This window comes from Trachurus japonicus, chromosome 18 (genome assembly GCF_045865225.1).
Source record: "Trachurus japonicus isolate A0001 chromosome 18, Traja_1.0".
In the NCBI taxonomy this organism is placed as follows: Eukaryota; Metazoa; Chordata; class Actinopteri; order Carangiformes; family Carangidae; genus Trachurus; species Trachurus japonicus.
The window spans coordinates 7,466,081-7,492,288 of NC_140924.1; the positions used below are offsets into that span (position 1 = coordinate 7,466,081).

Below are 26,208 nucleotides of genomic sequence, written 5' to 3' on the forward strand. Positions count from 1 at the left end.
GAAGTATGGAAGTGAGGGGGGACATAGACTGGTGCCATGACGACGGATGTTGACAAACATCAGCCTTCGTTTTGAGGTGGCGTCGCCATGGTAACGACGACGGCGACACTAACCGGTGTGTCATCAATAAATAAATGTTTCTGTTAATGAGCTGATGAAGCTGATTCATAAACGATGACTCATCGTTTATTAAAACACCATGACTCAGCGTTTATTAAACATCTAGAACTGAGACTGATCAGTATCTAATAGACTGATAGACGATCAATTATAACTGATCAATAACTGATACAGAGAAGACGTGTGTGTGTGTGTGTGTCTCCATTTTGCCTTTTTAACCTCCTCTCTTCGTCTCCGGGGAAACGTATCCATCCCTTCATCTCTTTCCTTCCTTCCTTGTCTCACCTCCTTGATTCCTCTACTCTCGTCTCCAAGGTTACTGCAACGTGTGTGTGTGTGTCTTCTTCTTCCTCATTTTCCTTCTTCTTCTTCCTCCTCTTTTTTTCCTCCTCTCTTTCTCCTTCTTCTTCCACCTCTCTCTCCTTCTTCCACCTCTCCTTGTTTTTCTTCGTCTTCCTTCTCTCCTTCCTTTCTTCCTCCTCTTCTCCTTCCTCCTCTCTTTCTCTTCTTCGACCTCTCTCTCCTTCTTCCTCTTCTCCTTCTTCCTCTTCTTCCACCTCTCCTTGTTTTTCTTCGTCTTCCTTCTCTCCTTCCTTTCTTCCTCCTCTTCTCCTTCCTCCTCTCTTTCTCTTCTTCCACCTCTCTCTCCTTCCTCCTCCCCTTCTTCTTCCTCCTCTCTCTCCTTCTTCCTACTCTCCTTGTTTTTCTTCGTCTTCCTCTCTTTCTTTTTCTTCTTCCTCCTCTCCTTCCTTTCTTCTCCTTCTTCTTCTTCCTCCCCTTCTTTTTCTTCTTCCTTCTCTCCTTCCTTTCGTCCTCATCTTCTCCTTCCTCCTCTCTTTCTCTTCTTCCACCTCTCTCTCCTTCTTCCTCCTCTCCTTCTTCTTCCTCCTCTCTTTCTCCTTCTTCTTCCACCTCTCTCTCCTTCTTCCTCCTCTCCTTGTTTTTCTTCGTCTTCCTCTCTTTATTTTTCTTCTTCGTCCTCCTCTCCTTCCTTTCTTCTCCTTCTTCCTCCCCTTCTTTTTCTTCTTCCACCTCTCCTTTTCTCATTCCTTTCTTCTTCTTCCTCTTCTCCTTCTTTCTCTCTTTCTCTTCCACTTCTCTCTCCTTCCTCTTCTCCTTCTTCCTATCTTTCTCCTTCTTCTTCCAGCTCTCTCTCCTTCTTCCTCCTCTCCTTGTTTTTCTTCGTCTTCCTCTCTTTCTTTTTCTTCTTCCTCCTCTCCTTCCTTTCTTCTCCTTCTTCTTCTTCCTCTCCTTCTTTTTCTTCTTCCACCTCTCCTTCTCTCCTTCCTTTCTTCTTCCTCTCTCTCCTTTCTCCTTCTTCCACCTCTCTCTCCTTTCTTCTTCTTCTTCCTCTCTTTCTTCTTCTTCCTCCTCTCTGTCTTCCTCTTCTTCATCTTCATCATCTTCCTCTTCTTTTTCTTCTTCCACCTATCCTTCTCTCCTTCTTTTCTTCTTCCTCTCTCTCTTCTTCCTCCTCTCTCTCCTTTCTCCTTCTTCCACCTCTCTCTGTCTTCCTCTTCTTCATCTTCATCATCTTCCTCTTCTTCATCTTCATCATCTTCCTCTTCTTTTTCTTCTTCCACCTATCCTTCTCTCCTTCCTTTCTTCTTCCTCTCTTTCTCTTCTCTTCATCTTCATCATCTTCCTCTTCTTCATCTTCCTCTTCATCTTCATCATCTTCCTCTTCTTCTTCATCATCATCTTCCTCTTCTTTTTCTTCTTCCACCTATCCTTCTCTCCTTCTTTTCTTCTTCCTCTCTCTCTCTCCTTTCTCCTTCTTCCACCTCTCTCTCCTTTCTTCTTCTTCCTCTCTTTCTTCTTTCTTCCTCCTCTCTGTCTTCCTCTTCTTCATCTTCATCATCTTCCTCTTCTTTTTCTTCTTCCACCTATCCTTCTCTCCTTCCTTTCTTCTTCCTCTCTTTCTCTTCTTCCTCCTCTCTCTCCTTTCTCCTTCCTTCTCTTCTCCTTCTTCCTCTCTATATCCTTCTTCTTCCACCTCTCTCTCCTTTCTTCTTCTTCTCCCTCTCTTTCTTCTTCTTCCTCCTCTCTGTCTTCCTCTTCATCATCTTCCTCTTCTTCCTCTTCTTCATCTTCATCATCTTCCTCTTCTTTTTCTTCTTCCACCTATCCTTCTCTCCTTCCTTTCTTCTTCCTCTCTTTCTCTTCTTCCTCCTCTCTCTCCTCTCTCCTTCTTCCTCCTCTCTCTCCTTTCTCCTTCTTCCATCTCTCTCTCTCCTTTCTTCTTCTTCTTCCTCTCTTTCTTCTTCTTCCTCCTCTCTGTCTTCCTCTTCTTCATCTTCATCATCTTCCTCTTCTTCATCTTCATCATCTTCCTCTTCTTCATCCCCATCATCTTCCTCTTCTTTTTCTTCTTCCACCTATCCTTCTCTCCTTCCTTTCTTCTTCCTCTCTTTCTCTTCTTCCTCCTCTCTCTCCTTTCTCCTTCTTCCTCTTCTCCTTCTTCCTCTCTATATCCTTCTTCTTCCACCTCTCTCTCCTTTCTTCTTCTTCTCCCTCTCTTTCTTCTTCTTCCTCCTCTCTGTCCTCCTCTTCTTCATCTTCATCATCTTCCTCTTCTTTTTCTTCCTCCACCTCTCCTTCTTCTCCTTCTTCTCCTGTAGTTTATTCTCGTGTTATTTCAGTGTTTTGCACCTCGGAGGGAAAAGACAGGATGAAACAGAGACATATGGTGAAGAAGGAAGAAGGAAAAAGACGAGTGGAGGAGAGAACAAGTGAATCAACGAGAGAGAGAGAGAGAGAGAGAGAGAGAAAGAAAGAGAGGGAAAGTTGTTGCTGAATAATAATAATAATAAACCATAATTCAGTTTTTCTTCACCTTGTTGCCTGGCGATGGGACGTGTTGCTCATGTGCGAGAGGGAGAGAGAGATTTTCCAAATTATTCACCGTCCTGTTTTTTTTTTTTTTTGCTGCTGCTGCAGAGAAACGAGAGAATAAAAGAAAAGAGAAGAAAAGAAAAGACTGAGACGCTGAGTTTCTAAATATAATCGAGTGCAGCTGCCAAACACACACACACACACACAGACACACACAGACACACACTCGTCCGTGCATTTTAATATCTAATGTGTTTATTTTGTTTCTTAGTTGCGTTCAAGACTTTGAACAAGGCGAGACGCTACAATGCACTGATCAATTTAGAGATTTTGGGCTCTTTTACTTCCTTAACATGTATTTTTTTCATAAAAGTCTAAAGAAATGGTAGAAAATCCACATTACGTTTTTTTATTTTATTTCATTTTATCTCTTTTGCTGGTAGATTTCGCCTAAATTCGCCATGAAATGTATGCAAAATAGCGCATATTTCATCAGATATTGCCTCATTTACATATTTAAACATACAATTTGACGAAACTTGTAATACAAAAAATATTTGTCTTAATGTAAGTGATAAACTTGGGAAGTTTCGTGGTGATATCTGTTAGTTAAATTTTTTACCCTATTCACCTGTAGTGTCTCCCCTTAAAGGACAATTCCAGGTGAATTCAACTCAGGGGTGTATTTTCATATCATTTTAGGTCTAAAAGAAGGAATCTGAAGATTTTCAGTTTAATCGCTCCTGTTTTGCGGTAGTTGCGTCTGTCCGCGCATCGCCACGGCAGCAATGAATGGGAGTGGATGTAAGTTCTGCTGTTTAGGCTGTTTCCAGCCCTCAAAGCCGCAATTTGCAATTTTTTTCCACAGACAGCGTCAGATGGCGACTCAAACATGCACCGAGAAGTTTATTTACTTCAAGCAAGCCGACATGTTTGTAATTCAGAGTCTCACGGAGTCTCGCGCGAGACCCAGGTGCCGTGCTCGGTGTGTTCAGGTGCAGTGGGAAAAGCTACCGTTTGTGTCATAAACACAGGAATATCAACTCTTTACTTGCTTCAAGTAAAAAAAACTTCTCGGCGCATCTTTGAGTAGCCACCTGACGCTGTCTGTGGAAAAAAATGTACACTTCAAGCAAGTAAAGAGTTGATATTCCTGTGTTTATGACACAAACGGTAGCTTTTCCCACTGCACCTGAACACACCGAGCACGGCAACTGGGTCTCGCGCGAGACTCCGGGAGACTTTGAATTAGATCGACTTTTACAAACATGTCGGCTTGCTTGAAGTAAATAAACTTCTCGGTGCATGTTTGAGTAGCCATCTGACGCTGTCTGTGGAAAAAAATTGCGGCTTTGAGGGCTGGAAACAGCCTAAACAGTGGAACTTACATCCACTCCCATTCATTGCTGCCGTGGCGATGCGGGGACAGACGCAACTACCGCAAAACAGGAGCGATTAAACTGAAAATCTTCAGATTCATTCTTTTAGACCTAAAATGATATGAAAATACACCCCCGAGTTGAATTCACCTGGAATTGTCCTTTAACATGTATTCTTTCAGAAAAATCGAAAGAAAAGGTAGAAAATCCACATTAAGGTTTTTTATTTTACTTCACTTTGTCTCTTTTCGTCGGTAGATTTCTCCTAAATTCACCAAAAGTTAGTCTGACCCATGTCATGTCAGGTGTCATTGTAAAGCTCTCTCTCCTGAACAATGATGTAGGCTCCAAAAATGATCATTTCCTCCGTATCCGCAACCAATCGTAAAAGTACGATTTACATTAACAATCTATGGAGTTTTACAGTGTAAGTCTTTAAAGGCCTTTTTCTCAAAATGAGTTTTTCCTCAGACTCTGAGCCCGAAAACTCCACTTCAGCAGCACTTAAGAGATACAGATATTGCCTCGTTTACATATTTAAACGTAAAATTTGACGAAACTTGTAATACAAAAAATATTTGTCTTAATGTGAGTGATAAACTTGGGAAGTTTCATGGTGATATCTTTTAGTTAAAAATTTTACCCTATTCACCTGTGTCCTAGTGCAGGGGTTCTCAACTAGTCTCACTCTGGGCTCCACATTTTCCCATGGTCATGAAGTTGCGACCCACTTTTATAGAATTCAAACCAAGATTTTTTTTTTTTTAAGCCTTTAAAAACTCATTTTGCACAAAATGGAGACCAACAAAACAATATATTTGACTTCTAATGCATCTCTGCATTCAGAGCATATTCACAAAAGTGAATAAATATCAAATTGCACAAAATAAAACCCACAAAACAAAACAAAATTCACTGCATTCAGGCCACATTAATAAGAAAGTGAGGAGGACCATTACAACTGCATGTGTTCACGTGTCTCGTGTGCCTTTCAATATAAGTTATTTTTCAAAATAAAAGACATGTCCAACATCAGATGTGCATTAAATATTATTTACTTTTTTGACCAGCTGTCCGCGACCCATCCAGAACGGGTCCGCGACCCACTTTTGGGTCCCGACCCACCAGTTGAGAACCACTGTCCTAGTGTCTCCCATTAACAATCTATGGAATTTTACAGTACAAGACTTCAAGGCTGTTTTCTCAAAATGAGTTTTTCAGACTCAGACTCTGAGCCAGAAATCTCCACTTCAGCAGCACTTACAGACACCAAACCTTCCAGTTTTATCCCTGTCTATATTCTGAAGGTTTTTACAGAGGGGATTGTTGATACATCATTCACAGCCTGATTTATACAACATTTTATTCCTAAAAACATGGCGAAATTAGATTTTTTTTTTAGGGCTGGTGACAGTATTTTCTCATTTACAGAGTGATAAAAAGAGATATCCAAAATCCTCCTCTGTAAAAACTTTAAAGACTCTAATAAGTCAACAGAATAAAAGAAGAATTTTGAAAGTGGCTTTATCCATTGGTCAGATTTCAGTTCTGGAAATGTATGCAAATTAGCGCATATTTCATTAGATATTGCCTCATTTACATATTTAAACATAGAATTTGACAAAACTTGTAATACAAAAAAGATTTGTCTTAATGTAAATGATAAACTTGGGAAGTTTCGTGGTGATATCTGTTAGTTAAAATTTTTATCCTATTCACCTGTAGTGTCTCCCCAAGGAAAAGAGACAGAGAGAGACAAACAGGAAGTGGAGCGCAGACGACAGAGGCAGGAGGTGAGGACGATGGAGGGATGGAGAGAGAGAGAGAAGCAGAGCGAGGTGAAGAGGTGGAGGAGAGGAAACCCAGAAATAGAGCGAGGAGAAGAAAAAGAAGAGGAAGAAGGAGTGAGTCACATGCAGCAGGGAGGAGGAATAAATATATATAAGGCAGCAGCAGGTATAACAACATGGAGAGGAGGAAAAAATAAAAGTCTGGAAGAAATGAAAGAAAGAAAGAAAGAAAGAGAGCGAAAGAACAGATGGAGGAAAGAAAAAAGGGGGAAAAACAAGGTGAAGTTTTGAAGAGGTGAAGTTTGTGCGACGTTTTGATAAATGACAGCAATCAGGACGAGACGGAGAGAGAGAGAGTGATATTAAACGAGTGGGAGGAGATGGAGAGAAAGAGCGAAAGAAAGAGAGAGATGAATTTTATTTTTATTTTTTATTTTTTTGCTGTGAAACATTTTAAGTCCAGACGAACAGAACGGAGAGAACGATGAACGACAGGAAGCAGATTGTTCACAGCTTCACCAGGTGTCCACTGTACTAACTCGCAATTAAAGGGATAGTTCAACATTTTGGCAAATTGGACCATTGCCATAATCCCTATAGTCATAGCAGTAGGTTCGTTTCCCTTTAATTGTCAGTGCAAGCTGTTTTTAGAACGGCGGAGCAGAGCCGTGAGCTGCTCAGAGCTACGCTACGGAGGCTCATTATGGGATTTCTTGGTTTCCCTTTATCAAACTCATCAAATACACAATCCAACAACTCCAAAACGCTCTGGTGGACAAGTTGTGACCTGCACATTCACCACGCTATGAGATAATAACACAACGTTACCACACAGAGTTGTTTTAGAGGGAAATTAATGCAAAACTGCTGCTGCACGTTCCCGTCGGGGGCAGTTTTTCATCAGCAGTCTCTGTATTTCCCTCTAAAACAACTCAGTCTGGTAACGTTGTGTTATTATCTCATAGCGTGGTGAATGTGCAGGTCACAACTTGTCCACCAGAGCGTTTTGGAGTAATGAATTAATTACAGTGATGAGTGGTTTTAGTTCGGTTCAGATGTTCTAAAGTTCGGCAGAAACTGAACCTCTTAAAAAAAAAAAAGCCTGAAATTCAGCCGAATTCAAATCCTGGATTCAGTACATCCCTAAAAAATCACACTAAACAGTAGGAGTGGGAGAAAAAATCGATTCACATAATATCGCGATATCTTTTTTGACGATTTTTAAATTTTTTTTTTTTTTTCAAAAATCGATTTCTTTTTTTTGGAAAAAAAAAATTTTTTTGGAATTTTTTAAAATATTGTGCAATGTGCATTTGTTCGCCTTTTTTACATACAGAGAGTCCAGGTTTTGAAAAGGGTTTAAATTCACTTTATAATGGAGTTTGTTAATTTATAGGCTCCTACAGTATTTGTGTGCAGATAAATGTTAAAAATGCTAAAGACTAAAAATCGAGAGAATCGGCAATATCGTAGAATCGCAATTTAAATCGAATCGCAATCCAAAAAATCGTAGAATAATCGAATCGGGAGAAAAGCATATCGTCCCAGCCCTACTAAACAGTGAGAAAACTTCACTAAAAATGTTCACAATTACAATAAAAACGGGAGCAGAACTAAAAGGTTTTAAGGTTTTGATCTCTGCAGCTGTAGCAGAAACTCTGACGTAAAGCGCAGAGTCGTCGGTAAAGAAAAGAAAGAATCACGTGGCGGATGCAACTCCTCGTTCTTTGTTTATTTTCTGTAGCCGCAGTCACGTAGAGAGTAAATAATCTACTTCCTGTTTACAGCAGCTCACACATCTTGCGACGACACAAAACATCGCATGAACATTTCTCCTTCATTATTTACTTCCTGTTTCCTCTGGTTTCACTGCCGATCAAAGGAGACATTTAAACGCTGAGCTTCACTCAACCTCAACGTCAAAACCTCCACTTAACCTCCGAGTGTGTGTGTGCGTGTCTGTGTGTGTGTGTGTGTGTGTGTGTGTGTGTGTGTGTGTGTGTGTGTGTGTGTGTTTGAATCATTTAAAAGTCTTTTTTTGTCTGCTGTGGGCCTGTGATACCTGCAGTCTCACTAAATTATACATTAACAGTTGTCTCAATAATAAATGAATTGTGTGTGTGGTGTGTGTACTCAAGTGTGTAACCATATTTTTTCATGCGTGTGTGTGTGTGCGCGTGTGTGTGTGTGTGTGTGTGTGTGGCTCAACAAACCGCAACAGCAGCTGAATAATATATCGACATTCATTCATGTTTTATTCACCGCATCCAGATGAATTATTGCTTTGATTAATCTATCAACACGTGTCCTCAATTAGCAGCAGCCCACACACGCACACACACTGCACACACACACACACACACACTACACACATACACACTTACATCATCTGCAGTGTTCAGTGCCTGTTTTTGTTTTCTCTCTTGAGTCGTTTCGTTTCATTGAGTTTCCTCTTCTCACTCTGCTAGACTCTGATTGTTACACACATAAAGCGGTATACAACAAAGCTCCATACACTACTGTGACTTTGTGATGTCACAACAAAGCAGTCACACTAAGCCCCACCCCCTCACCGTCTGGACCAACCACCATCCATCCAACAACTTTTAGGATTTGGTTCCTCTTGACTGTTTTATTCTGAAATCTGCTCTAATTTTTTTTATTGGATGACTGTCAGCCAATCAGAAGAGAGGCCTCAGGCCTCTTTAAGTATTTTTGACTTTATGTCTGTTTCTTAACAGGAAGTAGTTTGTTGATAACTTGAATCAAATGAAACTCAGAGTAATCAAGGGCAGAGAGGAAGGAGAGACATCAAGGAAAAGGAAAAGAAAGAAAGAAAGAAAAAGGAAGGGAGAAAGAAATGAAGGAAGAAAGAAAGAAAGAAAGAAAGAACAAAAGGAAGAAAAAAGGAAGGAAGAAAGAAAGAACAAAAGGAAGAAAAAAGGAAGGAAGAAAGAAAGAAAGAAATAACAAAAGAAAAAGGAAAGGAAGGAAGGAGTGAAGGGGAAAGAAAGAAAGAAAGAAAGAAAGAAAGAAAGAAAGAAAGAAAGAAAGAAGGGTGAAACAAGCACGAGGACGTTCACGTTCATACAGTGCAGACAGGAGAATCACATGGACTGGATCATTAAGGGTTGTTATTATGGTCTGTGCAGTGGAGACTTGGAAACGCCAAGATCAGCACAACAGGGGCTGCTGACTGCTGATGCTGCAAATTAAACCCTGTTGTGTTGTTTAGTTTAGTTTAGTTTAGTTTAGTTTTTTCAGAGTAAAGTTGTTCACATTTTGACACAAATGATGCAGAACCGTCTGTTGGAAACAAGAGTCTGTAGTTCACCTGTGGTTTTAAACATCACTGTCACTGGATTATTGGGAATCTGGGGAAAACTTTACAACGTGACGTTTTGTCAGGCAAGTGCAAGAATTGTAAGGACCGTCTTTTTATGTTGGTTTCCAAAATACTGAGCCACTGTCTCATTTTGACAAAGAACTATATTTAACTATCTGTTAGTGCTTCCTCTCATTAATGTACCCAAGGACATATAGCTACATGGTTTTCTGGGCATACACATGGTTTCTTGGGCAAGTTCTGGATTTCTAAGGATGTTCTTTTTTCTGTCACTTCTAATTGGATTTCTAGACGTGTGTTCATGTGACCAGCAGATATGATGATATCTCGAGGAAGTGGACATCACACTGAATCTGAAAATATATGTTTTGTGTCTGTGAGTCCAGATTCGATGAAGTTATGACTCTTAAAACGAGCAAAGATGTTAGACGTAAACTGCTGCATTCAGACATTTTAACACCACTTTGATCAACTAGATTCAGCCATTGCTTTATCCAGTTTCCAAAATACTGAGCCACTGTCTGACTTTGACAAAAAACAATATTTAACTATCTGTTAGTGCTTCCTCTCAGTAATGTACCAAGGGACATACACATGGTTTTCTGGACATACACATGGTTTCTTGGCAAAGTTCTGGATTTCTAAGGATCGTCTTTTTTCTGTCACTTCTAATTGGATTTATAGACGTGTGTTCATGTGAACAGCAGACATGATGATTTACTATGGAAGTGGACATCACACTGAATCTAAAACTATATGTTTCATGTCTTTGAGTTGAGATTTATTGAAGTTATGACTCTTAGAACGAGCAAAGATTTTAGATGTAAATCACAGCGTTAGGACAATGGCACCACTTTGATCAACTAGAATCAGGCATTGCTTTAATATTCCGTTTCCAAAAGACTGAGCCACTGTCTCATTTTGACAAAAACTACACCCAACTATCTGTTAGTGCTTCCTCTTAGTAATGTACCAAGGGACATGCATGGTTTTCTGGACATATGGTTTCTTGGGCAAGTTCTAGATTTCTAAGGATTGTCTTTTTTCCATCACTTCTATTTGGATTTATAGACGCGTGCTCATGTGAACATCAGATAAGATTATTTACTATGGAAGTGGAGATCACACTGAATCTAAAAATCTATGTTTCATGTCTGTGAGTTCAGATTTGATGAAGTTATGACTCTTAGAACAAGCAAAGATTTTAGATGTAAATCACAGCGTTAGGACAATGGCACCACTTTGATCAACTAGAATCAGACATTGCTTTATCCAGTTTCCAAAATACTGAGCTACTGTCTCATTTTGACAAAAAACTATATTTAACTATCTATTAGTGCTTCCTCTCAGTAATGTACCAAGGGACGTATAGCTACATGGTTTTCTGGACATATACATGGTTTCTTGGGCAAGTTCTGGATTTGTAAGAATCGTCTTTTTCTGGCACTTCTACTTGGATTTATAGACGTGTGTTCATTTGACCAGCAGATATGATGATTTACTATGGAAGTGGACATCTAACTGAATCTAAAAATATATGTTTCATGTCTGTGAGTCTCTTAGAGTCTCTTAGAACAAGCAAAGATTTTAGATGTAAATCACAGAATTAGGACAATGGCACCACTTTGATCAACTAGAATCAGCCATTACTTTATCCATTTTCCAAAATACTGAGCCACTGTCTCACAAAAACTATATTTAATTATCTGTTAGTGCTTCCTCTCAGTAATGTACCAAGGGACTTACATGGTTTTCTGGACATATACTGTACATGGTATCTTGGGCAAGTTCTGGATTTCTAAGGATCGTCTTTTTTCTATCACTTCTAGGATTTCTAGACGTGTGTTCATGTGAACAGCAGATATAATGATTTACTATGGAAGTGGACATCACACTGAATCTGAAAATATATGTTTCATGTCCATGAGTCCAGATTTATTGAAGTTATGACTCTTAGAACGAGCAAAGATTTTAGACGTAAATCACGTCAATCGGACACTTTGACACCAGTTCGACAAACTGGACTCTTTTGCATTGGCACATAAAGTTCCTTCTTCCTCATTAGTTTCCCGTCTCTTAATGTTCCTGCAGTCTGAACCGGGCTGCAGCGGAGGAAATATGGATATAATGTAGAAAAGCGGTTCGCCTGGCGCTGCTCCAGGCTCGGAGGGTTCAACGTGACTCATCACCACCAGTCGACTGAGCTGCTCCACAAAGGCCTGAACACAGGAGGAGGAGGAGGTCTGGGCCCTTTTTGTGGAGCCAGGTTTAATCTCCCCGTCTGTGCCCGACCCCCCGGGGGGCCATCAGCCCCGATGACTCGCTGCATTTATTAATGATTAAAAATACTTTTACTTTTTTTTCCTCTTTCCTGTTATAAAGAAAAACAAACTCTTTGCCTCCGTCGTCGCTGCAAAGACAAAAGAGACGTCTTCTCCGGTGATGAGTCAGGAGTGTTTTCATCCGTCTCGGAGCGGAGCTTATTTAACATGACGGAGTGACTCTGTACCAGTTGGCAGCGCCGCCGCTTCTCCTCAGCTTTTCATTTTACAGCAAAATACTCGTCTCTGATTCACTGCTGTATGTTTGGAGATTGATTTTTTTTTTTTAAATGTCACTCGAGGCTCAGTGGGCTGCAGCTCTGCAAATCTCAAGATGATGATGATGATAACGTACAGGATCTGGTCCGTTCGTTGTTGTTGTTGTTGTTGTTGTTGCTTTGGGTGCTGCTGCGTGGGTGTGAGTCGGTTTTATCAAAGGACAAGAGCAGTGAAATCTCATGTTCAAACATCTGAAGAGTGAGCAAAGAGCTGAAACTCAACCAGCTCCAGTCCCACCTTAAAGTTCCTTCAGAATAAAGGTAGATGTTTCGATTAAAGCTCCATACAGAATAATAATAATACATTTTGGTAAATTGGCCCATTGCCATAACCCCTATAGTCATAGCAGTAGGTTCGTTACCTTTAATTGTTCGTGCAAGCTGTTTTTAGAACAGCGGAGCAGAGCCGTGAGCTGCTCAGAGCTATGCTAATCCAACAACTCCACAACGCTCTGGTGGACAAGTTGTGACCTGCACATTCACCACGCTATGAGATAATAACACAACGTTACCAGACATTTAGAGGGAAATTCATTCAATATTCAATGCAATATTCATAATAATGAAAGTAATGGCAAACAAACACTGCATATCTCCAAAATCAGGCAGGTGCCAAGTAGCCTACTCATTTTAATGTAACAATTGCCGATGAGAACCGTGTGAAAAAGGAAAAACAAAAAAACAATCGATCACGGACTTCATGATCGATTACCATGGCAACGAACGAAGCTTCGAAGCTTTGATTTTATTGGGTCAGCCCTATTTCCCTCTAAAACAAGTCTGTCTGGTAACGTTGTGTTATTATCTCATAGCGTGGTGAATGTGCAGGTCACAACTTGTCCACCAGAGCGTTGTGGAGTTGTTGGATTGTGTATTTGATGAGTTTGATGAGTTTGAAACCAAGAAATCCCATAATGAGCCTCCGTAGCGTAGCTCTGAGCAGCTCACGGCTCTGCTCCGCCGTTCTAAAAACAGCTTGCACCGACAATTAAAGGTAACGAACCTACTGCTATGACTATAGGGATTATGGCAATGGGCCAATTTGCCAAAATATTGAACTATCCCTTTAAAGCTCCACACAGTATAACAGTAGATGTTTGTATCAACCAACCATCATGCAATGCAGTGACTTGCAGTGAAATAGCAACATATTTATTATCCAACTGTCATCTGAGGCTGAAAGTTTTGTTTGTTCCAAAGACCAAAAACACTGAATCGTTGTTTGTTTTCTCGCTTTTGGAAATGAAGTCAATATGAACAAACTGTGGAGCCGTTGATTTAATTTAAAACAAACTCTGTCTGTTTAAATCTTAAGTTTGTCTTTTTAATTTGAATCTGGATCAAAGTTTGATTTCCTTTACAAGAAGAAAAACTTCCCCTCAAGTCGTCTTTTGACATCTGTCAGCGTGCGTGCGTGCGTGCGTGTGTGTGTGTGTGTGTGTGTGTGTGTGGATTAGCATGACAGAGTGTGTTGTGAGCTGTGGACACACACTGAGATTAAGTTTAAGACTTTATCCTCTGCAGTTTTCACACCACTGACCTGGAGTCTGCTGAGGAGGGGGAGAAAGAGAGGGTGAGGAGGGAGAGGAGGGGGGAGAGCAGGAGACAGACTGTGGTAATCGATTTAAGGCGGATTGAGAATTTATCACGGTGCTGCAGTGGCGCTTTTCCACCGTTCAGTGGCTACGAGGCGGAGAGAGAGAGAGAGAGAGAGAGAGAGAGAGAGAGACATAGACAGATTGTGTCACCAGACTCACATCCACACACAGAAGTGAGAGTGTGTGAAACAACTGTCCACAGACGTCGACCAAACTACCGCAGCCTGCATGGGACAAAAGACAGGACACTCAACATTAATTAATCACACAAAAGTGCGTGTGTGTGTGTGTGTGTGTTATTGTTGTTGTTGTTGTTGTCAGCTCGTTCATCATTGTTAATTACACACATTCAGGACGATTTATGTCCAGCCTCAGATCTCAGGAGGTTGTTTGACCTTCATGAAGAGAGTAGGACGATACAACGACTGCAATGAACATCTGACATGAACACGAGGATGTTTGTATTAACGTGTCTGCAGACGTAATAAAAACCATAATGATCACAGTCAGTCAAAGCCCCGGTCTCAGATTTAGTAGCAAGGACACTGAACCACAGCAACGTGGTTAGAAATCTACGTCTTCTTGGTTCTGTTTGTAGTCGTCGGACATCGAGCAATAACCAACAGGGTTCCTACGCAAGTATGGAAAGAATGGAAAAGTATGGAATTTGATTTTATACATTTCCAGGTTTGGAAAAGTATGGAAAATGGAAACTATTGTATGGAAATATATTTATCTTAATACTTATCTGGGTTTGGTCTTAACTGAAGTTATTTGGGTTAATTATTTTGTATGCACTATTGTACCTATAGCTACAATCTCCAGGAAATTATTTGGTTACAGCATACACATTCAGAATAATGAAAACAAATGATAAATTGCATGTTTTTTTTTTATATTATGCACATCTATTTACTCAAATGTCACAAATAATTTGAATTTTTTTACCGAGAAGTCTGGAAATTAGGGTCTGGAAAAAGTATGGAATTTGGACATTTCAAATGTGTAGGAACCCTGAACCAAGTTGTTCATTGTCTTTTCTTTTGTGTCCCTTTGTTAAACAAGACAGGATGGTTTGACATTGTTGTCATGATGATGTGTAGGGGTTGTGACATACCTGATGACTTCGCTCTGAAAAAAAGAACAACATTATGTCGCATTTTCACTGTTTGAAAACAAATATTGACGTTCGAATTACCCGGACGAAAATATACGTCCTTGGTGTGTAAGGGCCTTTAGGGCAAGATTTTTGACACCAATTGCAGCTATTGGACATTTTGGTAACCCTTTTAATTTACAGGCCGTTAATTACATGATTGTGTCAAGAAATAATGAGCACAAAATAATAGAAATAGTCTAGAAATGACAGTCAGTTTCATAGAAATGTAGCCATAAAATTTCGCCAAGAAATAACAGTTGATTGTGTAGAAATAGCCAAGAGATAATGATCAATTACAAGGACGTGATGGAGAAAAATTCTGGCCTTTCCAAAAAAAATTACAAGCATGAAAAGCATGTGTGATCTTTTGCCTTTATGAAAAACATGACATTACTATGACATTGTCCGTTAGTTCTTGGCTATTTCTTGACACTATGACGTAATTAACGGCCTGTAAATTAAAAGGATACCGACATTACTGCCGCAACTTCAACCACCTGGACTCAGTCTGGTTTGTAGATTTAGGACTGTACGTTAAAGACAATACGGACAAGACTCAAGAGACGAGTTCAATTGAGGTTGGATTGGATTGGATTCAAAGATTCACTCTCAGTCTATAACGGCTGAACTTTGTCCTGGTCGGTCGTCGCTTCGTCCTCAACGGTGACGGAAACAGCAAAACAAAACAAACTTTGTCAATTCTCGTTCGGTTTTTTTCTTCTCTGGATCCGTCAACCCGCCTGTTTGACCTCCCTCCTCCTCGCCCACCGTTTGTTTGTTCGCTCGCTCGCTGCTCATTCATGTAACGTGAGGCGCCGGCCCGCTGTTGCCCTGCCCGGACACTGTAAAAACTCTAAATCTTACCAAGACTATTTGTCTTATTTCTAGTCAAAACAAATCTCATTGGGCCTCATTCACCAATATCTTCTTAAGAACCTTCTTAGATTCTTTCTTAAGTTGTTCTTAAGAAGTTCCTTAAGAAAACCCTACGTCAGATTCATCAACGCGTTCGTAAGCCTCAGAATTGTTCGCAGCTGTGTTCCTACTTGATGAATGCTATCTCCTCGTAAGTTGAGGGCGTGTGCCAGGTGAGTCTAATTAACATAGGATTAGCATAGGTAACAGCCCCATCAATGCCCGTAAAAGGGCATGAGACTGCAGGGCCGTGTGCACACAGCACCCACAGGCACTGAGCAGAGAAGGTGAAGTGAGAAAGAAAGTTGAAATGCTCAAATGAAAATCTGGGAGGGAGCACCAGACTCCAAACATAAAAAGAACTTAAGTAGTGAAGTGGCGCTACTGCAGCAGGAATGAAACAAAGAAACAAACAAAAGGCTTATATTTAGTTTATATTTTATATTTATATTTAGTAGAGTCAGCAGTGGATGCAGCTCTTCGGTTGTTTTCAGAGAGACCCCACTCTCACGTGTGCCATCATAAATATCATCATATTATCACATATGAAAAAAAAACAGTTGTGTGTAGTGTGAACACTTATAGTAAGTTGCAGCCCGCAATTAGGAAAAAAAAATCATATCGGCAGCTGTATGCCCCCCCCCAAGAAAAGGGGGGGAAAAAATGATATGAATTAAGTGTCTATAATGTTTTTTGAGAGAATGAAATGATTCGTGAATTATTATTATTAATATATATGATTATTAAAAACATCATAAAATATAAGAAAATACTTCTTATTCAAATCATATAATATCATACAACTGCAGAACAGAAGAAAACGCTATATTCGGTTATTTTTGCAGAAGTCTCAGCACTTAAAAGTGCGTAAGTAGCCTATACTCCTGACTGTTCGTAGATTTTGTTCTTGGTTAAGAACAAATTCTGGATAAGAAAACATTCATGAATGCCACAATCTTCGTAAAAACTTCATAAGTAGGACTTAAGAACAAATTTGTTCTTAAGAACGGTTCGTGAATGAGGCCCATTATACTTAAAGGGATAGTATCATTTTTTTTAAAGTGGGGTTGTATGATCTACAAATAGCCCCTAAGTACTTTAATTGCAGTAGAAGACTCTCTGCACTCCTCCCGTTAGCAACGCCAGCCCATAATAGCCCTGCCCAGAGATTTACAACACACAGTGTTGTGAATGGACCCAAAGAAATGGCCTATTTTCGTGGCCTAAAAGAGGGGTTGGTTAGGTCCAAATAAAAACTGCATTTTTCCTGCACTTTGAAGGGCTGGAAAAAATTATATTATAGCGAACAATGGGACTGTGTATTTTTTTTCCAGGTAAAACCTCTTTTAGGCCGTGAAAATAGGCCGTTTCTTTGGGTCCATTCACAACAATGTATGTTGTAAATCTCTGGGCAGGGCTATTATGGGCTGGCGTTGCTACGGGAGGATTGCAGAGAGTCTTCTATTGCAATTAAAGTACTTAGGGGCTATTTGTAGATCATACAACCCCACTTTTTAAAAAAAATGATACTATCCCTTTAAAATAAGACTCATCACATTAAAAAGTAGCTTGTTTTTAGACACTTTTTACTTCTTTCAAGCAGATTTTCACTTGAAATAAGTAGAAAAATCTGACAAGTGGAGCAAATTTTTCTTCCTTATTACGAGCACAAAAAACCTGTTTTCACTGGCAGATTTTTCTACTTATTTCAAGTGAAAATTAGTTTGAAACAAGTGAAAATGATCTAAAAACAAGTTGATTTTTAGGTGATGAGTCTTATTTTAAGTGGAAAGAGATTAGTTTTGACTAGAAATGAGACATTTTGACAAGAAATAAGACAAATATTCTTGGAAAGACTTTGAGTTTTTGCAGTGGATACATGCTCCGTGTATTTATTTCTGCAGGTAGCGGCTGGTGAGACTCTCCTCCCACCGCTCAGCAGCTTTCACTCATGTTGCATAACTCCACGCTGATTCACGGCTCGTTTGGTTAAAACATTTCACTTTATAATGACGACGACAACAACAACTGGTTCGATTTCCTCCGATCCGGAGCTGTGATTGGTCGAGAGTCTGTGGTGGTGAAGAGGAGGAAGGAGGAAGGAGGGAGGAAGGAGAGAGGAAGGAGAGAGGGATCGAGACCGAAACAGAAAAGAGCAGACTGCTGTAGTTTAGTGGAGCCCAGAGATCAACTCCCCTCATTAACATACCGCTGCCATGGCAACAGGAAACCAAGCTGGAGCCGGCTGAGCGAAGGGATGGAGGGAAGGAGGGAAGAAGGAAGAAGAAGAGAGAGTAAGAAAAAGGAGAGAGTAAAAATAGTTGAGGAGTGAAACCAGAAGAGGAAGGAGAAGGAAGGTCAGAAAAGAAAGAAAGGAAGAGGAGGAGGAGAAGAAGAAAAGAGGATTAGAGACGGGACTGAAGGAAGGAGGGAAGAATGAGGAAGAGAGAGGTAGAGAAAGGAAGGAAAAAGAGGATTAGTGGCTGCAAGGAGAACTGAAGAAGAGGAGGACAGAGGAAGAAGAAGAGGAGGATTAGAGACAGGAGACAGAGAAGAAGGGATGAAGGAAGGACAGAAAGAAAGAAAAAGACGAGGAGCGTTGCTGATAACATAGGAATCAGAGAGGAAGAGATGGAGAGGAAAAAGTGAAAAAAGGAAGTAAAAGAGGAGAAGAAAACTCTTTATCTCCGTCCTCCCTCTTTTCTTTGTTGTCATGGTTACTGGAATAAGCGTTTGGTTCAAGGGGAAAAAAAAAAGGTCGTGGTTCGGACTTCGTCTGAGAGGAGTTTCATTTGTTCAAAATAAATTTTAAAAAAGCAGTAAACTGAAAAACTAAATAAAAATAAAAAACAAATGAACATTTTTAAACATGACCCAGTACAAACACATGGTTTTCATGAAGTACAGGGGATAAATTATTTATGTACTGGTATCTGTTTATTTATTTTCTATTTTTTGTAAATATGTATGTTTGGGGAGACTGATTGTTAATTGATTAGTGGAGAAGGGAACACTGCAAAAACTCAAATATCTTAACCAAGAATATTTGTCATATTTCTATTCAAAACAAATCTCATTCTACTTAAAATAAGACTCATCACATAAAAAGTAGCTTGTTTTTAGACACTTTTTACTTCTTTAAAGCAGATTTTCACTTGAAATAAGTTGAAAAATCTAAAAGTGGAACAAGTTTTTCTTCCTTAAAACAAGTTTCACTGGTAGATTTTTCTACTTATTTCAATTGAAAATGATCTAAAAAGAAGTTAATTTTTAGGTGATGAGTCTCATTCTAAGTGGAAAGAGAGTAGTTTTGACTAGAAATGAGACATTTTGACAAGAAATAAGACAAATATTCTGGGAAAGATTTGGAGTTTTTGCAGTGAATAGGTTTAAATTAGCTTAGCACAGGGGTGCTCACACTTTTTCAGCCTGAGAGCTACTTTTAAAGTGACCAAGTCAAAATGATCTACCAATTTTTGGTCGGACTATGCAGGGAGGGGGGGGGGGTGGCGGCAGCTGCATTTACCGTGCGCCCCTGTCTGTATGTGAACCTGTGTCTGTCTATGTGTGGGCAGAGATGAGAGATGGTGTTTTTTTTAATAATCATGCTAGCGTTTCACCATCTCTCATCTGTCAGCTGTCAGCCTCTCAACCTGCCGCCACTCTCGCTTGCGGGCGCACCGCACGTAAACACACGTTAGGAGAAGAATAAAAAAAAACTTTTTTTTTTTCTGTTAGTGGGAAACACTGATCAAGCTGCGCGTACGCACAACTCTGCGCAATATTCCATTGATAAATCACACCGGACCCAAGAATGGTGCAGACATGAACACACCTCATATCCCACCCCCAGAATGCCTCAGCACAACCATATGGTCAGCACGTGCATAATTAAAGAGGAACTAAACCCCTAAACCACTTTTTTCTGCTGAAAACAAATGTATTTGGGTATAAGGTAGTGTTGTCAGTTGATTCTGGTCCAACTTTTGACATTTTAGTCAAAATATTTCAATTTGGTGTATTTTGTAGTAAAAATGTAGAGTGACTGCCCTCTATGGGTTGAAACACGGCTATTACAATCGAATTTTTCTATTGGCTGAGATGGAGGCAGATGACGTTTTGGAGGCAGCTTTCGTCACCGGCCACTAGCTCCCCGACCAATCAGCTGCTGCCTGCCGCTAACGGTTGCTAATAGCTGCCTGAATGGGAATCGTTATTGCGGCAGGCGCTAACGAGCCGTTAACGAGCTAACGAGCCGGCGGATCAGCTGTAGATGCTGTGTCACGGCTCTGGCGTCCTCTCCTAGTAGTGTCCGCGCTACTAGTGCTGTTAGAGTCGCTCGTTAGTAGCTTGTTAGCGCTAGCAGAAGTGTCGATGTGTGTTTATTACTTTTTTTTCTCTTTTGTGTGATTTCGTGGGTGTGAATGGGGCGCGGGGGGGGGGGGATCGGAGAGTGCTCCTGGAGTCCCGCCCATAATCAAGGCATTTTTTGAATTTCAAGCTTAGAGCACGTCATCCAAAACTGAGGGGTTTAGTTCCCCTTTAAGTAGCCATGTGCTCTGTGGAGCGGCAACAAATTAACAACAAAGACAACGGGCGGAGAGCTTGATTCACCCGGAATGATGCTTCGGCGGACCTGCCCTCGCTTTTGAGGTCGGTTCTTTTACAGTCTATGGGTCGGTTGTGAGAAAAATGCCTGCTGTCCAGACAACTGTGTTTTTAATTTTTTTATTTTATTTTATTTTTTTTTTGTTCTTCATCACGCGATCGACCCAAATGTCTTCGCGATCGACCGGTCGATCGCGATCGACGTAATGAGCACCCCTGGCTTAGCATAATGCTTTATCCTATGTTGGGTTCACATTATTATTGTTAACCAGTTTCTCAGATGACTTTCTTGTGTTACTCATACATATTTGAAATAAAGCAAAGCAAAGATATAATAACCTTGGTCCCAAATAGACACCTAGATGTCTTACAGGAAATAAACAGGAAACCGATGGAATTTACTCAATTACTCAACAACCAATAGAAACACGTCGTAACGCTCACTGAGCCAAGTATCAATCATTTCTGTAACGATCTGAGAGACGATGTGTAGGAATCTGGAGCCGCCGCCAAATGTTCCTGTGTTTGATTGACAGCTTCAGCCTCTTCCTGCTCTTTTAGCTGATCGCCGGGTTGATGGCCGCCGCCGGCGTCCTTGTGCGAAGGCGGACGGGCGGGCGAGCAGCAGTGACAGTGACAGTGAGCTGGATGTTTGTTTGAGAGGAAACGGTTTGATGGATCAACCACTGTCACTACAACCTTTTTAGAGGATGAGACGTATTTACAGAGCGAGAGCAAATCATCCTGAAAGACACACGAGGGAGAGAGGGAGGGAAGGAGGGAGGGAGGGAGGGAGGAGAAGGAGGGAGGAGAGGGAGGGGAAAGACGAGAAGAGATTTGGCAACAGAGCAGCAGATTAAAAGCTTCGTCTCCTGTTGAGTCAGAGGACGACGGAGAGAGAAAAGAAAGAAGGGAGCAGACAGAAGAAGAATGAAGGATAGAAAGAAGGATAGAAAGAGAAAAGAAAGAAAGAGACAGAGAGAGAGACAATGGTAAAGGAGGAGGACAGAAAGAAGTTGGTGACTCAGAGGACGAGTGAAGGTGGACGAGCTGTAAACAGACAGGAAGTGACATAAACACAAAACACACCGGACCGTCCGGACTGATCGCAGGTCTGATTTCTGTCCAAATAATGATAAATAATGATAAATATATTTGGTATAGCGCCTCAAGGTGTCAGTTTGATTATTTTCCTGCTCCTCGTCCGGTCTGTAAAACCTTTACACTCTCTGTCGTTGGTGTTTTTACTGATTAAAAGTTTTCTTTAAAGCCCCAGTGTGTAGGAATTCCCCCCATCTAGCGGTGCGGTTGCATATCTGAACGTATTCTTGATGTTGCATTCACATGAAATCGGGCAGAAGTCAGACAGACAACAGACACGAGGCAAAACAATACAGGCGTGACAATATGTTGTCATGGTGATGTGGTATTGTTTTTACCGTCTTTCTCTCGTGGAGTAAAATGACATCCGGTTGGTTTGCCGACGGCCGTCTGCCTGACTGCACCTGAATGCAACACCGGTGCCTCCGTCCTTCCTCACACTACACAGTGGTAAAAAATGGCGATGCAACATGGCCGCCTCGGTTCGGTGCGTCGCCCACTTATGTATTTGTAACGACTTGTAACAACTCATTCTAAGGTACCAGAAAGCTTTCATTTCTTTGCGGCTGTGATTCCACTTCAGTGAAATACGTATTTATGAAAGACAGATTTGATTTTTGATAATAAAAAGCCAAATAAGTTACATTCTGGGGCTTTAAATCAAATCAAGTCATTTTATCCTCTAAATAAAACATCAGATCAGATGAAGGAATCAAAACTAACAGAAAACAAACAAACAAACAAACATGAGACAATGATGCTTTAAATGTGAGTGAGTGGAGGGTTAGATTAAAATAAATAAAACAGAAGAATCAAACAGTTAAACCAGAAAATCACATTAAATAAGACGAAAACATCAGAAACGTAGATGAATGAGTTCAGTTTCTTCAGTTTTGACTTTAATACAGCAAAATATTTGGAGGAAAAAAAACGTTTTAAATGGGAAAAAGTTTGACTCCATCTTCAGACTTCATCTGATCCATCAGTTTGGTTGATGAGTTGAAGGTGAAACTGTGACTGTGAGGAAGTGGAAATCTGAGGTTTGGTGGGTTCAGGTGTTTTTGTTCATTGTTTTCCCAGTGTTTCCTGACTCTCTCCCTCTCTCTCTCTCTCTCCCTCCCTCTCTTTCTTTCTCTCCCTCCCTCTCTCTCAGTTCGTGGCCCAGCCCAACTGTCAGCAGCTGCTGGCGACTCTGTGGTACGACGGTTTCCCCGGCTGGAGGCGGAGACACTGGGTGATGAAGCTGGTGACCTGCTTCATCATTGGCCTCCTGTTTCCTGTCTTCTCTCTGGTACGAAGGAACGAGGGAGCGAGGGAGAGAGGGAGGGAGAGAGGGAGGGATGAGAGAGACTCTGTCTGAAGATTAAGGAAGCAGGAGAGGAAGAGTTAAGGAGACAAGAGAGGGAGCGAGGGAGCAGTGAACGATTTGATGGAAGAAGGAAGGCTGGAAAGAAAGAAAGAAAGAAAGAAAGGAGGAAAAAGGGAAGAAAGGAAAGAAAGGAAGGAAGGAAAGAACAAAGTTAGAAGGAAGGAAGGAGAAGAGAAAGAATAAAGGAAGAAAGGGAAGAAGGAAGGAAGAAAGAAAGGCTGGAAAAAAAGAAAGAAAGAAAGAAAGAAAGAAAGAAAGAAAGAAAAAAGGAAGGAAGGAAGGAGGAAAGGAAGGAAGGAAGGAAGAAAGAAAGGAAAGAACAAAGTTAGAAAGAAGGAAGGAAGGAGAAGAGAAAGAAAGAAAGGAAATAATAAAGGAAGAAAGAAGGATAGAAATAAAGAAAGGAAAGGAGGAAAGAAAGGAAGGAGGGAGGGAAGAAAGAAAGGAGGGACGGCGGGAAGGAAGAAAGAAAGAAAAAGGAAAGACAAGAAGGAAGGAAGGAAAGAACAAAGGAAGAAAGAGGGAAGGAATTGGAGGAAGGAAAGAAAGAAAGAAAGAAGCTGCTCCAACTAAACGGTCGTCAGTGATACTGTGAAGTGAAACTGTGTTAAATTTAGTTGTTTCCTGTTGCTAGGAAACGTGACCATGACAACGACACAAACAGAGAAGCAGGAAGTGAAGTGAAGCTTAAATCACGTCTGACTGAACCAGAACCAGGAGGTTTCTGTTTTAGTTTGTTTCATAATGTTCAATTAAACTTTATTAGTTTTTAGTTTATTAGTTTAAAACTTTAAAATGAAACTGAACATGAAGACAAATGTGACGTTTGACGCCATTTTGGCTCCGTATCTCTGTGGTGCGTTCAAGGACTCGAAACACAGAACCAGTAGGAAAGAGAGAGAGAGTCAGCAGGTTATTTTGTATTGATTGATTATTATTGATACACATCTTCATCTTCATCGTCATCGCTCTCTGCTGCTGTAAACAAACATAACAACAACAACAACAACACGGTGAGGATGGTGCGTTCAGGCGCCGCAGGACGTGGGAGTTCACAGGAGTCGTTAGCAGCAGAGATGATGAAACCGCCTGTGACACAGTTTTTCTTTTTCTCATCAAAGAGAATCCACTCACTGTCCTCCATCTTTGTTTCTTTTTCTTTTTTTCATTCTCTTTCTTCCTCTTTTTGCATCTTAAAGGGAAGTTGTTCCAGACGTTAATCTTCCTCTTGATCTTCGTCTCCGTCGTCGCCTTTCAACTCCTCACTCTCTAATGTTGCTCTTCCTCTTCCTCCTTCTCCTCCCTTTTCCTCCTCCGCCTCCTTTCTTCCTCCTCCTCCCCCTTTCACCTCTTTCTCCTCCTCCTTCCACCCATCCTTTTCCTTCTCCTTTTCATCTCCCCCTCCTTTTCCTCTCCCTCCTCCTCTTCCTCCTCTTCTTCCTCCTCCCCCTTTCCTCTCCGCCCCCCACCTCCTCCTCCTCCCTCCTTCTCTTCATCTTCCTTTTCCTCCTCTCCTTCCTCCTCTACCCCCTTTTACCCCCCTCTTCCTTCTCCTTTCCTCTTTCTCCCCCTCCTTTCTTCCTCCCTCTTCCCCTTTCACCTCTCCCTCCTCCCCCTCCTCCTCTCCTTCCTCCTCTTCCTTTTTCTTCTCCTCCTCCTCCTTTTCCTCCTCCTCCCTTTTCCTCCTCCCCCTTTCGTTCCCCTTCCTCCTCCTTTCCTCTTCCTCCTCCTCCTTTCTTCCTCCTCGTTTCTTCCTCCTTGTTTCTTCCTCCCTCTCCCCCTTTCACCTCTTCCTCCTCCCTCCTTTTCCTCTTCCTCCTCCACCTCCTTCTCCCCCTTTCACCTCTTCCTTCTCCTCGTCCTCCTCTTCCTCTTCATCCTCCTTTTCCCCTACTCCCTTTCGCCCCCTTCCTCCTCCTTCCTCCTCTCCCCTTTTTCTTCCTCCCTCTCCCCTTTCACCTCTTCCTCCTCCATAATCTTCTCCTCCCCCTCCTCCTCTTCCTCCTCCTCCCTTTTCCTCCTCCCTCTTTCGCTCCCCCTTTCACCTCTTCCTCCTCCTTCTTTCTCTCCCCCTCTTCCTCCTCCTCCTCCCCCTTTCACCCCCATCTTCCTCCTCCTTCCTCCTCCTCCTCCTCCTTTCCTCTTCCTCTTCCTCCTCCTTTCTTCCTCCTTCTCCCCCTTTCACCTCTTCCTTCTCCTCATCCTCCTCTTCCTCTTCATCCTCCCTGCTCCTACTCCTCTTCCTCCTCCTTTTCCTACTCCCCCTTTCGCCCGCCCTTCCTCCTCCATTCTTCCTCCCTCTCCCCTTTCACCTCTTCCTCCTCCCCCCTTTTCCTCCTCTCCTTCCTCCTCCTCCCCCTTTCACCCCCTCTTCCTCCTCCTCCTCCTGTCTTCCCCCTTCTCTCCTTTTCACCTCTTCCTCCTCCTCCTTTCTTCCTCCTTCTTCCCTTTTCCTCCTCTTCCTCCTCCTTTCCTCTTTCTCTCTCTTCTTCCTTCTCCTCCTTTCTTCCTCCCTCTTCCCCTTTCACCTCTTCCTCCTCCATAATCTTCTCCCTTCCACCCATTTTTTCCTCCCCCTCCCACCTCCTCTTCCTCCCCCTCCTCCTCTTCCTCCTCCTCCCTTTTCCTCCTCCCCCTTTCACCCCCCTCTTCCTCCTCCTTTCCTCTTTCTCCCTCTTCCCCTTTCACCTCTTACTCCTCCTTCCTCCTCCTCCTCTTCTTCCTTTCTTCCTCCTTCCCCTTTCCTCTCTGCCCCCTCCTCCTCCTCCTTTCCTCTTCCTCGTTTCTTCCTCCTTGCTTCTTCCTCCCTCTCCCCCTTTCACCTCTTCCCCTTTCACCTCTTACTCCTCCTTCCTCCTCCTCCTCTTCCTCTCCTCCTCCTCCTCCTCCCTTTTCCTCCTCCCCCTTTCGTCCCCCTTCCTCCTCCTTCCCTCTTCCTTCTCCTCCTTTCTTCCTCCTCGTTTCTTCCTCCTTGTTTCTTCCTCCCTCTCCCCCTTTCACCTCTTCCTCCTCCTTTCCTCTTCCTCCTCCTCCTTTCTTCCTCCTTCTCCCCCTTTCACCTCTTCTTCCTCCTCCTCCTCCCCCTTTCACCCTGCCTCTCTTCCTCCCCCCCATTTCCCCTCTTCCTCCTCCTCCCTTTTCCTCCTCCTCCTTTCTTCCTCCTTCCCCTTTCCTCTCTCCCTCCTCCCCCTCCTCCTCTCCTTCCTCCTCTCCCCCTTTCCTCTCCCTCCTCCCCCTCCTCCTCTCCTTCCTCCTCTTCCTTTTTCTTCTCCTCCTCCTCCCTTTTCCTCCTCCCCCTTTCGTCCCTCTTCCTCCTCCTCCCTTTTCCTCCTCCTCCTTTCTTCCTCCTTCCCCTTTCCTCTCTCCCTCCTCCCCCTCCTCCTCTCCTT

The 26,208-nt window shown here is 41.9% G+C and overlaps 1 protein-coding gene across 1 annotated transcript in view; it reads left to right on the forward strand.

Annotated features, from left to right (window-relative positions):
• Positions 1-26,208, forward strand: part of trpc5a (transient receptor potential cation channel, subfamily C, member 5a) — an 87,124-nt gene that overhangs the window by 23,966 nt on the left and 36,950 nt on the right. Inside the window, exon 8 of the mRNA XM_085806305.1 lies at positions 22,604-22,741. Within this exon, the coding sequence (XP_085662431.1) occupies positions 22,604-22,741 (138 nt within the window). The remainder of the gene's footprint in view (positions 1-22,603; positions 22,742-26,208) is intronic.